Below are 13,181 nucleotides of genomic sequence, written 5' to 3'. Positions count from 1 at the left end.
TTTATATTTTCTGGATATAAATCCTTTACCAGATAAATGATTTGCAAATATTTCTTCCTAGACTATGTTTTTTTATTTTAATTCTCTTAACAGTGTCTTTGTGAAAACAGAGAGTTTTAGTTTTGTTCAAGTCTAATTTATCAACTTTTTCTTTCATAGATCATACTTTTGAGTGGCATATGAAATAAATATTTAATATTTCTTCTAGAAATTATGTTAAATCTATGATCTATCATTTATTTAACTTAAATTTCTCTTATCAGTATTTTAGTATTTGCACTGGGCAGGTCTTACACATCTTTGTTTAGATTTATCCCTAACTATTCATATTTTACTCTTTTATAAGGGATATTTTTTCTTTTAATATCTGATTGTTTGTTGCTATTATATAGGATTATAATTGATTCTGTATGGATGATCATGTTGTCTGCTAGTAAAGACACTTCTTCATGTACAGTCTGCATTCTTTTTATTTCTTTTTCTTGTCTTGTTGCACTGGTTAGAACCTCTAGGAAAATGTTGAACAGAAATGTTGATAGCAGACATGTCTGTCTTGTTTCTGATCTTAGGGGAAAGCATCCCATTTTTCACCATTAAGTATGACATAAGCTGTAGGTTTGTGTGTTGTGGTTTGTTTTTGTTTTTTTTTTTAGAGGTACTGGGGATTGAACCCAGTACCTTGTACATGGGAGCAGGCACTCAACCACTGAGCCACTCCCCAGAGATAGTTGGCATTTTCATTTGTTTGTTTTGTTTTTAGGAGGTACCAGGGATTGAACCTTGAACATGGGAAGCAGGAGCTCAACCACTGAGTTATATCTGCTCCCCTAGCTGTAGATTTCCACCCTCCCTACCTCTGCTCTTTCCAGGAGGCACCGGGAACCAAACCTGGGACCTCCCATGTGGAAGGTCAGTGCCCAACCACTTGAGCCACTTCTGCCTCCTGCTGGTTATGGCGTCTGCTGGTTGCGGTAACTGCTCATCTTCTCTGGGAGGCACTGGGAACCGAATCTGGGACCTCCAGTGTTGGAGGCAGGCATCCAATTGTTTGAGCCACATCTGCTCCCCTGTAGGTTTTTTAATAGCTTAGTTGCAGTATTATCCTTTTGTCTTGCTTTGCTGTTGAGATAAGACAGCCTCTAGATTGAATTGGTGTATTACATTTATTGATTTTCATATGTTAAGTTCCTGAAATAAATTCCACTTTGTTATTGTTTTAGTTTCCTAGCTGCTAAAATAAATACCATGCAATGGGTTGACTTAATAACAGAAATTTATTGGCTCATGGTTTCTGAGGCTAAAAGGTGCTTCTTCCCAGGGTGGATATCTTCTGGCTGGCCACCAATCTTTGGGGTTCCTTGGCTTTTCTGTTGCATGGCAGTGTACATGGTAGCATCTTCCTTCTCTTCCGGGTTCCATTGACTTCCATCTTTTGCCTGCTTCATGCTGGCTTCTCTTTCTGACTTTCCCTGTGCTTGTAAAGAACTCTAGTAATCCAGGTTAAAGCCCAACCTGATTCAGTTGCACCACACTTTTAACAGAAGTGACATCTTAAAGAGATCTTATTTACAGTGGGTCCACACAGCCTCAGGGGTTGGGGGCCTGAACATACCTTTTGTGGGGGACATGTTTCAATCTCTAAAAGTTATAATATGTAATTGTTTCATTTTGCTACTAGATTTAGTTTGCTATTATTTTGTTTAGGATGTTTACATCTATATGCAAAAGGGATATGATCTGTAGTTTTCTTGCGATGTGTTTGTCTGGCTTTGGTATCAGGGTAATATTGGCCTCATAGAATGAGTTGGGAAATATACCTTCCTCATCTTTTTTTTTTTGGAAGAGTTAATTCATCTTTAAATGTTCAGTAGAATTTAGCAATGAAACTATTTGGTCATGGGATTTTCCTTTTAAGAGGTTTTGATTACTGAATCTTGTTATATCTATTCAGATGTTTTATTTCTTCTTGAATCAGTTTTGGTAGTTTGTGTGTTTCTAGGAAATTGTCCATTTCATTAAGATGGTCTAAATTGTTCATAATATTCTCTGTAATGTCAATAATAATATCCCCATTTTCATTTCTTATTATGTAGTAATTTGAGTCTTCTTTCTTTTTTTCTTTGTCAGTTTAGCTAAAGGTTTGTCAATTTGCTATTCTTTCCAAAGTATCAACCTTTGATTTTGTTGGTTTTCTTATTATTTTTTGTTGTTTCATTTATTTCTGCTCTAACCTTTTTTTTTCCTTATGCTAGCTCTGGATTTAGTTTGCCCTTCATTTTCTAACTTATTAAAATGTACAACTAAGTTATAGATTTTAGATCTTTGTTCTTGTTTTTAAATATATTTTTTATTTATTTTTGAAAGATACTTAGATTACATAAAATGTTACATTAAAAATTTTAAGGGATTTCCATATGCCCACTCCCCACACCTCCCACCCTTCCCCACATTAATAACTTATTTCATTAGTGTCGTACATTTATTGCAATTGATGAACACATTTTGGAACATTGCCACTAAGCATGGATTATACTTTACATTGTAGTTTACACTCTCTCCCACTCAATTCTGTAGGTTATTGCCATATATATAATGACCTGTATCTGTTGTTGCAGTGTCATTCAGGACAATTCCAAGTCCTGAAAATGCCCCTGTATTACACCTCTTTGTCCCCCTCCCTGACACTAGCACCTCCAGTGTCCACTGTCTCTACATCAATGCTTGGTTCTTTTTGTTTTTTATTTTTATTTCTCTCCCCTTCCCCCGCCCCCCAGTTGTCTGCTCTCTGTGTCCATCCACAGTGTGTTCGTCTGTGTCTGCTTGTGTCAGCAGCACCCAGAATCTGTGTCTAGTTTTGTTGCATCATCTTGCTGCGTCAGCTCTCCATGTGTGCGGTGCCATTCCTGGGCAGGCTGCACTTTTTTCACGCTGGGTGGCTCTCCTTACAGGGCGTGCTCCTTGCGCATGGGGCTTCCCTTCATGGGGGACACCCCTGCATGGCATGGCACTCTTTGTGCACATCAGCACTGTGTGTGGATCAGCTCACCACACAGGTCAGGAGGCCCGGGGTTTGAACGTTGGACCTCCCATGTGGTAGGCGGATGCCCTCTCTGTTGGGCCAGTTCTGCTTCCTGGTTCTTTTGTAATGTAGTCATTTGCAGGTGTAAATTTCTCCCTGAGCACCACTTTGCTTCATTCCACAAGATTTATTGTGTTTAGGTTGGTTTTCATTCATTTCTAAGTATATTCTTTTTTTTTTTTGGAAGATTAATTTATTTACTAGCCCCTCCACCCATTATTTGTGGTCACTGTCTGCTTTCTGTGTCCATTCACTGTGCACTCACTGTGCCTGCTCGTCTTCTTTTTAGGAGACACCGGGAACTGAACCTGTGACTTCACATGTAGAAGAGAGGTGCTCAATCACCTGAGTCACCTCAGTTCCCTGATTTGTTGTGTCTGTCATTGTCTTTCCTCTTTGTGTCATTTTTGTTGCATCATCTTGTTGTGTCATTTCTCCATGCCTACCTGCCACACCAGTCGCGCTCTCCAAGAAGCACGAGGAACTGAACCCAGGACCTCCCATGTGGTAGGCAGAAGTCCAATTGCTTGAGCCACATCAGCTTCCCTCTAAATATTTTCTGATTTCTTTTTTTTATTTCTTTGACCCATTGGTTGTTTTTAAAATGTATTGTTTAATTTCCACATATTTTTTAATTTTCCAGTTTTCCTTCTCTTACTGATTTCTAGTTCCATTCATTCCATTGTGCTTGGAGAAGATACTTTGTATTATTTCAGTCTTTTTTAATTCATTGAAAGTTTTTTTGTATCATAACATATGTTCTATCCTGGAAAATGTCTCCTGTACACTTGAGAAGAATTTATATTCTGCTTTTGTTAAATGGAGTTTCTATAGATGTCTGCTAGGCCTAATTGATTTATAGTGTAGTTCAGATTCTCTGTTTCTTTATTGATCTTCTATTTAGTTCTATCATTATGTTGTTTTATTTTTTAGGAGGTACCAGGAATTGAACCCAGGACCTCATACATGCAAAGCAGTCACTCAACCACTGACCTACACCCACTCTGCTATTCTATCAATTATTAAAAGCGATGTATTTAAGTCTCCAAGTGTTACTGTTTTTTGTTTTATTTTAAAAGATTTTTAAAATTTATTTCTCCCCCTCCCTGTTCCCCCCATTGTCTGCTCTCTGTGTGTTCTTCTGTGTCTGCTTGTATTCTCATTAGGCAGCTCTGGGAACTGATCCTGGGACCTTCCAGAGTGGGAGAGAAGTGATTACTCTCTTGCACCACCTCAGCTCCCTTGTTCTGCTACGTCTTATTTTCTCTCCTCTGTGTCTCTTTTTGTGTCATCTTGCTGCACTAGCTCTCTGCGTCGTTTGGCACTCCTGTGTGGGGCGACTTTCCCAAGCTAGGCAGCATTCGCAGGCAGGAATCTCTCCTGTGTGGGGCTGCATTCCCACATGGGCCAGCACTCTGCCTGGGCCAGCTTGCCACGTGAGCCACCCTGTCCTTACCGAGAGGCCCTGGGCATCGAACCCTGAACCTCCTGTATGGTACACGGTAGCCCACTTGGTTGAGCCACATGTTTCCCCAAGTGTTATTGTAGAGCTGTCTGTTTCTCCCATCAATTTTAGCTGTTTGGGGGCTCTGTTGTTAGGTCTGTATGTGTTTATAAATGTTTTATTATGATGGATTGACTTTTATCAATATAAAATGTGCCTTTTTCCATTTGTAAAAATTTTTACTTGAAGTATATTTTATATATTAGTATAGCCTGCTCAACTCTCTGATTGCTTTTAACAAAGCATATCTTTTTCCATACTTTCACTTTCAACCTCTTTGAATCTTTGTATCTAAAGTGAGTCTCTTGTAGACAGCATGTAAATGGATCATCTTTTTTCCTCCATTCTGCCAATCTCTGCCTTTTAATTAGGGGGTTTAATCCTTTTACATTAAAGTAATTACTGATAAAGAATGACTTATTTCTTCCATTTTACTATTTGGTTTCTGAATGTCATATATTTTTGTTCCTCTGTTCTTACACTACTTGTCTTGTGTTTACTTGACTGTTTTTAGTGTACTGTTTTGACACCCTTTTCATTTTATTTTCTGTATATTTTTTAGTTATTTTCATAATGGTTACCTTGAAGATTACATCTCAGACAGCCTAGTTTTAATTAATATCAGCTGAGCTTCACTATTATACAAAAACTGTGCCTATATATCTTTGTCTCTCCCCTGTGTATTATTATCACATCTGACATCTTTATGCATTGTGTAGCCATGAACATAGATTTATAATTACTGTTATAAATATATGTATTTATCGTATAGGAAGAAGGTGGGGTTACAAACCAAAAATACAATGATACTTTTTGTTTGCATGTTGTTACTTTTACCAGTGTTGTTTATCTGGAAATGTTTTAATTTTGTTTGCATTTTTTCTCCCCTTCACTACCCCACCCCCGTTCATTTTTGAAGGATTCTTTTGCCAGATATGGAATTCTTGGTTGACATATTTTTCCTTTTTTCACTTTAAATATCTCATTCCACTGCCTTTTGGCTTTGTGGTTTCTGATGAGAAATTGTTAATCTTGTTTAGGATCTCTTGTACATGACTAGTCACTTTTGTTTTGCTGTTCTCAAGATTTCTCTCTTTATCGTTGACTTTCTACAGTTTACATATAATGTACCTCAGTGTGTAACCCTTTATCATACTTAGAGATCATTGAGCTTCTTGGATATATAGATTCATGTCTTTATCAAGTTTTTGAAGTTTTCAAACCTTGTTTCTTCAAATATTCTTTCTGCTCTTTTCTCTCTCTTCCCCTTATGGGACTCCCATTATGCATATGCTTAGTGGTGTCCCACTAGTCTCTGTTCATTTTTCTTTTTTCCTTTTTTCTTTCTGCTCCTCAGACTATCTAATCTCAATTGATTTGTCAAGTTTTCAGAATCTTCTGTCTGCTCAAATCTGCTGTTGAACCCTACTAGTGAAGTTTTCATTTCAGTTATTATACTTCCACCTCCAAAATTTCTATTTGATACCTTTTTATAATTTCCATCTCTTAATTGGTATTCTCTATTTGTTGAGACATTGTTCTCCTGGTTTTCTTTAGTTCTTTATCCATGGTTTCCTTAGTTCTTTGAGCAGATTTAAGATAGTTTAAAATTTTTAATTAAAATTTTTAAAATTTAAATTTTAAAATTTTAAATTTTTAAATTTTATATAGAAAAATTGTCCAGTAAGTCCAATGTCTGTGCTTCCTCAGGGACAGTTTCTATTAATTTCTTTTTTTTTTCTTATGAATGGGCCATCATTTCTCATTTCTTTGTATGCTTCATTATTTTTTGTTGAAAACTGGACATTTTGAATTTTTGATGTGCAAATATTAAAAAGAAAGGAAAGAAAGTACTCTCTAGGTCTTTGCAGAATGCCTCTGTGTACATTCACTCTTCAAATACTTATCAAGGCACTTTACAACTACACCTCAGCCTGTGCTTCTTTCTTATGCTGAGCCTAATAACCAGCCAGCAAAGAAAGCTTATGGTCTGCCCAGATCTTTTCTGCACATATCCTGCTCTGGATGTATGTGTGGCTTTCTAGGTTCCCAGAATACTTGGGAGCTTTTCAAAGCCCTATTTACCCAACGGTTGTTACTGCCCACCTTTTTTTCCCTGGCTTTCAATTAGTTCATATAGCCTTTGGTGTTTCAAGGAATGTTCTCTTTGTTTTTGTTTTTGTTTTGTTTTTTTTAATTTATTTAATTCCCCTCCCCTCCCCTGGTTGTCTGTTTTCTGTGTCTTTTTGCTGCGTCTTGTTTCTTTGTCCGCTTCTGCGGTCGTCAGCAGCACGGGAAGTGTGGGCGGCGCCATTCCTCGGCAGGCTGCTCCCTCCTTCACGCTGGGCGGCTCTCCTTATGGGTGCACTCCTTGCGCGTGGGGCTCCCCTACGCGGGGGACACCCCTGTGTAGCGCGGCACTCCTTGCGCGTATCAGCACTGCGCATGGGCCAGCTCCACACGGGTCAAGGAGGCCCGGGGCTTGAACCGCGGACCTCCCATGTGGTAGACGGACGCCCTAACCACTGGGCCAAAGTCCGTTTGCCAAGGAATGTTCTTTGTAGCCAAAGTTAGGTGAAGAAAGGTAGGCCCCTGTGTCAGTCATACAGGGGACCCATAAACGGATCAAATAGGCAACATAATTCCTTGGGAACAAAATCTGCTCTGCCGTCTCCAGGACTGGGTACACGAGGACTACAGGCTGCCATCTTCACAATGCCCATCATGCTGAGGAGGGGCTGGGGCAAGACAAACTTAAACTACCACAAAGTTTTCTGCCTGTATCAGTGGCTTTCTTTCTAGTTAATCATTTACTTGGTTGCTCTTGATCTCTGCTTAGCTTCCAGAGTCCCAATAAGGTTGATTCTGGCAGTTTTTGCCAGATTATTGGTGTTTCTAGAGAGGGATGTTCCCCAGAGGTCCTTACTCTTGCCATTTTCACGGTATCTTCATAGAATGAGTTGGTATTTAATCTCTTCTCTTTGCTATTCTATGGACATTGTGTAGAATTGGTGTTATTTCTTCCTTAAATGTTTGGTAGAATTCATTTGTGAAAATATCTGGTGCTGGAGCTTTCTTTGTGGGGAGGTTTTTAGCTACAAAAATTCAATTTCCCTAATAGATGTAGGAACAATTCAGGTTATCTGTTTCTTTTTTAATGAGCCTTACTAGTTTGAATCTTTCAAGAAACTTGTCCATTTCATCTAAATTGTCAAATCTTACCTCACATATTTGTTTCCAAGACCTTAAAACTAACTCCCCTTCAGTAACTTAGTCTTTCTATTCCAATTAAGTTTATTTTGCTAATTTCTCAATCTGCTTTCTTCCTTTCTGGTGTACTCTGCTTTGTATATCCTATTTCTGAAACAAATTTCTTTCTGTGACTAAATCATTGCTTTTGGGATCCTCAGCATTCTATTTTAAGGTCAACCTCTTTGACTTTTCAATTACATTTTTAATTTTTCCTTTTCCCAATTACATATTTTTGATATATTTCTAAACCTTTATTTGTGTAAATAACTTACCAGTCATTATTTCAATATTGTTTAAAACTTGGAATACTTTTGTATAAAAACAATCAGATTGCAACATTTGTAACAGAACCTGTTTATCCACTAGGCACTATCTGTGTTCTATCAGCATAGACAGTTCAGCATAGGATAATGTATATGTTGTGGAGCCACTCTGCCTGGGCTTCAATCTTTGCCTTGCTGCTTATTAGCCAGGTAGCCTAACTTCTTCTCTGGGCCTCTTTTTCTGAAAATGGGAATAATAATAGTATTTACTTCATATAAAAATTGAATGAGTCAGTAATAATCAGCAAGTGTTAGCTACTATTATTCATTAACAATACTTTTAAGAATGAAAACTTCTTAGAGACAGGGATCAGGGTTGCTGTTTACCAGATTTTATTCATCTAGTACAGTGCCTTGAAGAATGTTTCTTTTTTGTCTCACTTTTACAAAGAATGTTAAATATTCCCCAGTTATATAATAAAAAGTAACAAATTTATCCTCACCAGTGTCTCTCTTTCCCCAAGATAGAGTAAACAGCCAATTTACCATTTTTTGGTTACACGGATATTGGTTTTTCTGAGCTTATCAGGGCCAGCAGTTAGTGAGTTTTGCAAGAGATAGTGCTTTGTTTTAGAAAAGGAAAGGGTTCCTTTCAGTTTTTGTGGAAAGGTGACCAAACCTTTGCTTCAGAAATCCTTATTTCAATGTATACACTTCACTGTGTGACACTTAATATCTGTAATTAAGAACATGAATAAAACCATAAATTTGTGTGTTTGAACTAAAAAGTAGTAGACTTTCTATGAAAAAAATATGAAGAAATTGGTAATATTGGTTGCCTCTGCAAAGAGAAATTGGGTGGTTGCAGGGATAAGGATGGTTGGGAGACTGTATTCTCTTTCCAGGTTCTTAAGTCTTCAGCTTCTTGCTTCCCCTGGCTTTCTCTCCCTCTTTGTCTGAATTTCATTCTGCTTAGAAAGGATTCTAGTAATAGGATTAAGATGCATCCTGACTGGGTTGGGTCACACCTTAATTGAAGTAACCTCACCAAAAGGTCCTACTTTTAATGGGCTCATGCCCACAGCAGTGGATTAAGTTTATGAACATATTGTTCTGTGGGTACATACAGCTCCAAACCACCACAACATTTAAATGCAATATATGACCCTGGACTGGATATAATAATGGAGGTGAACCTGCCCCAAAGGACATTTTTATGAAAAAAACTAGAATTAGACTTTTAGCTTTATACCAATGTTAAATTTCTTGAACTTAGTAGCAGTACTTAAGGTGGTTACGTAAGTGAATATCCTTGTTCTTAAGAAATGTATATGGAAGTATTAAGGGTTCAAGGAGACTGATGTATACAACCCACTCTCAAATGTTTAGAAGATAGGTAAAGAAAGACAGACAGAAATGGCAAACATGGCAAAATGTTAAAATTGGTGAATCTGGGTATCTGGAGGTAGGTTATGTTGGCGATCTTGGTATGGATTTTGTATTATTTTTGCTACTGTCCTGTAAGTTTGAAATTATTTTGAGATAAAATGTTTTTTTAAAAAATTAGGGGATATTAAAACTAGTATGTCAGAGGTGAATGCAGAACAGGATATTTGCAGAGGCTCTAACTACTTCCCCCACAAACCACTGGCAGGAATTTTTTTAAAATGCAGATTGATTATAAAAGGGAAAAGAGTAATTTTATAGTGGGTAAATCTGGTAGACCCCACCTCAGTTAAGAGATTACAGTTACCTTTATGAGTCATATACAAATCAGAATTATGGACCACCTGTTAAGATGCAATGAGAAGAACATAGCATCACTTCTGTGATTTTCTGCCAAAGATGTTAACCTTCAATCAGATCGTGAAGAAACATCAGACAAACCCAAATTGAGGAACTTTCTAAAAAGTAACTGGCCTGTAATCTTCAAAAACATCAAGGTCATAAAAGGCAAGAAAAGTAAGTTTGAAATTATTTCAAAAGAAATGAACCAATGTTTCATAACTTGGAGATTGAAGATAGCCTGGTGCCAAAATTCCATCAAACTCAAAACTTGTTTGAAGTTAGTGGATATTGATGGAAATGATATAAACTATGGCCTTGAAGAAACATCTATAACTTATTACACCTGCTTACCCTTGTGGATAATCTTCAAGGAATTAAGTTAAAGCTTGCCTGCTTACTTTTGCCTCACCTTTTGGAAGTGTGATTCTTTACAAATTCCTGAAACCTCAAATATTTTACTTTAGTGTAGCAGTTTAATATAGTTACGAATTCCAAAAATAGATATTGGATTATGTTTGTAATCTGGTCTGTACTGGGGCATGATTAAGTTATGATTAGGGCTTTGATTGGGCCATGTCTTTAGGGTATTGAGACCCCCTTGGTGGGTGGGAACTCACAGATAAAATGCATGGCAAAGGACAGAGTTGAAGGTCTTTGATGCTTGGGGTTCTGATGTTGGAGTTTGATGCTAAAGTCTTAAGCTGGAGCCCCAGGAAGTCAGTACACAGAGGAAAGAGAAGCAAGCCCCAGGAAGAGAGGTCCTGAGCCAGGAGAAGAACACAGAGGAATAGAGATGGACTCCCTAGACAAAGAAGAAACCCCAAGGAAAGAGACAGAGCCATTCACCTGATAGTCTACAGCTAACCTTGTGAAGAGAGGCAAAGTCTAGAGAGCCTCATAGTATATAGCTGACCTTGTGGAGAAAAAGAGGAGCTGAGCCCAGAGGAACCCAGGAAGCTGAACCCTCACAGACATTGGCAGCCATCTTGCTCCAACATGTGGAAATAGACTTTGGTGAGGGAAGTAATCTACACTTTATGACCTGGTATCTGTAAGGTCCTACCCCAAATAAATAACCTTTATGAAAAGCCAACAGATTTCTGGTATTTTGCATCAGCACCCCTTTGGCTGACTAATACATATAGTTATATGAAATACTGGTTAAAGAAAATTGATTTTCCCTTAACCTCATGTTGTAAATTTAAAAGATCAATATAGGGAAACGGACTTGGCCCAATGGATAGGGCGTCCACCTACCACATGGGAGGGCCGCAGTTCAAACCCTGGGCCTCCTTGACCCGTGTGGAGCTGGCCCATGCGCAGTGCTGATGCACGCAAGGAGTGCTGTGCCACACAGGGGTGTTCCCACGTAGGGGACCCCCCATGCACAAGGAGTGCGCCCCTAAGGACAGCCTCCCAGCGCAAAAGAAAGTGCAGCCTGCCCAAGAATGGCACCACACACAGGAAGAACTGACACAACAAAATGATGCAACAAAAAGAAACACAGATTCCCAGTGCTGCTGATAAGGATAGAAGCGGTCACAGAAGAATATACAGTGAATGGACACAGAGAGCAGAAAAAGGGGGGGGGGGAAGGGAAAGGGGAGAGAAATAAAAATAAGTCTTTTTAAAAAGTAAAAGATCAATATAAACAATTTTACTCTTTAAGTTACAGTGTTTGACATGTACTTTGTGTTACAGGCAGTGAGGTCACTCAAGGAGACAATCGAAGACTGTTGGGACCAAGATGCAGAAGCTCGGCTTACTGCCCAGTGTGCTGAGGAGAGGATGGCTGAACTTATGATGATATGGGAAAGAAACAAATCTGTGAGCCCAACAGTCAATCCAATGTCTACTGCTATGCAGAATGAGCGGTAAGACGCTTTAATGTATTAGAAACTGAGACCAAACAAAGAACAGGAAGTTAAAGACTGTTAAACTAGCCTAAGAGTGTGATGATTCGCTTATATATCTAAAGTTACAACTTTTCTTTCAATATTCCCATTCTTCTCCTGAAGATATTTGTTTGCTATGAGTACAGAATGGAATCTGTGTTTTTTTATATCTAAAGATACAGTAAAAGAGATAAGTCTTTCTCTGTTGATGTTCCAACTCCCCTACAATAATAAAGGTAAAACATTTTCATAGATCCAAAAGTTTATAAACACTTCTATATATATAGTCTCATTTATCCTTTGTTATAAAAGGATTTTTATTTAATTCCTACAGCTTGGAACTTTCAAACTATGTGTTTCTTTTTTCCATGTTTGGGAAGAAAATCTTCCTAGGAATTTGTAATTTAATCCAATACATATTAAAATTTTTCACAAAGTCATCCAGGAATGAGTTACCAGAGAAAAACTGAGATAAAAAGACACTTGATTCTTGAATCATTTGTTTTGCTATTTTCTATTCTAATTTCTGAGAGCATTGTACTATGAACTATGGGTCAAAAATTGGGTATGTTTAAGTAAAATTAACTTCACCATATAAACCTGTGTTAGTCGGCCAAAGGGGTGCTGATGCAAAATACCAGAAATTGGTTGGTTTTTATAAAGGGGATGTATTTGGGGTAGGAGCTTACAGATACCAGGCCATAAAGCGTAGTTACTTCCCTCACCAAAATCTGTTTGGTGCAAGGTGGCTGCCAACTTCTGCGAGGGTTCAGGCTTCCTGGGTTCCTACGTTTCTGGGGCTTGCTTTTCTCTGGGTTCAAGGTTCCTTTCTTCCAGGGGCTTGCTTCTCTTTTCTCTGCATGCTGACTTCCCGGGGCTCCAGCTTAAGTCTTCAGCATCAAACTCCAACATCAAAACTCCAACATCAGAAACCCTCGCCTCTGTTCTTTGCCATGCGTTTTATTGTAACTCAATCATGCCCAGGTACAGATCAGATTAAAAGAATAATCCAATATCTGTTTTTGGAATTCATAGCCATATCAAACTGCTACATTCCGCCCTCTGAATTCCAAAACAAATTATAATATTTGAAAAACCTTAAATCAATAGCAGTGCAAGTACTAAATCATATCACAATCAATTTAAAGAAATACAGGGCAAAGTCCTGTCTGCTGTAGACGTCTGAAACTTACAAAACAATTTATCTGTTTCCAATACACAAATGGACATAGGATAAACATTTTCATTACAGTAAGGAGATATTGGGAGGGAAACATGAGTCATGGGTCCTCTACAGTTCAGTAAACCTGCAAGGCATCTTCCCCTTGATTTCAAAGTCTGAGAGTCATTCTTAAGAAGACAGTTTCTTCTCCTTGGGGCCATATGGGGACTCACCCTTT

The 13,181-nt window shown here is 38.2% G+C and overlaps 1 protein-coding gene across 2 annotated transcripts in view; it reads left to right on the top strand.

Moving 5' to 3' along the window:
• BMPR2 (bone morphogenetic protein receptor type 2) overlaps positions 1-13,181 on the top strand; it is a 208,266-nt gene that overhangs the window by 182,542 nt on the left and 12,543 nt on the right. For both annotated transcript variants that reach the window (XM_058300360.1, XM_058300361.1), the window contains exon 11: positions 11,588-11,760. In XM_058300360.1, coding sequence (XP_058156343.1) covers positions 11,588-11,760 — 173 coding nt within the window. The remainder of the gene's footprint in view (positions 1-11,587; positions 11,761-13,181) is intronic.

This window comes from Dasypus novemcinctus, chromosome 7, assembly GCF_030445035.2.
Source record: "Dasypus novemcinctus isolate mDasNov1 chromosome 7, mDasNov1.1.hap2, whole genome shotgun sequence".
Lineage (NCBI taxonomy): Eukaryota > Metazoa > Chordata > Mammalia > Cingulata > Dasypodidae > Dasypus > Dasypus novemcinctus.
Note: the sequence above shows the minus strand (reverse complement) of the source record. Positions and strands in the feature narration are given on the sequence as shown.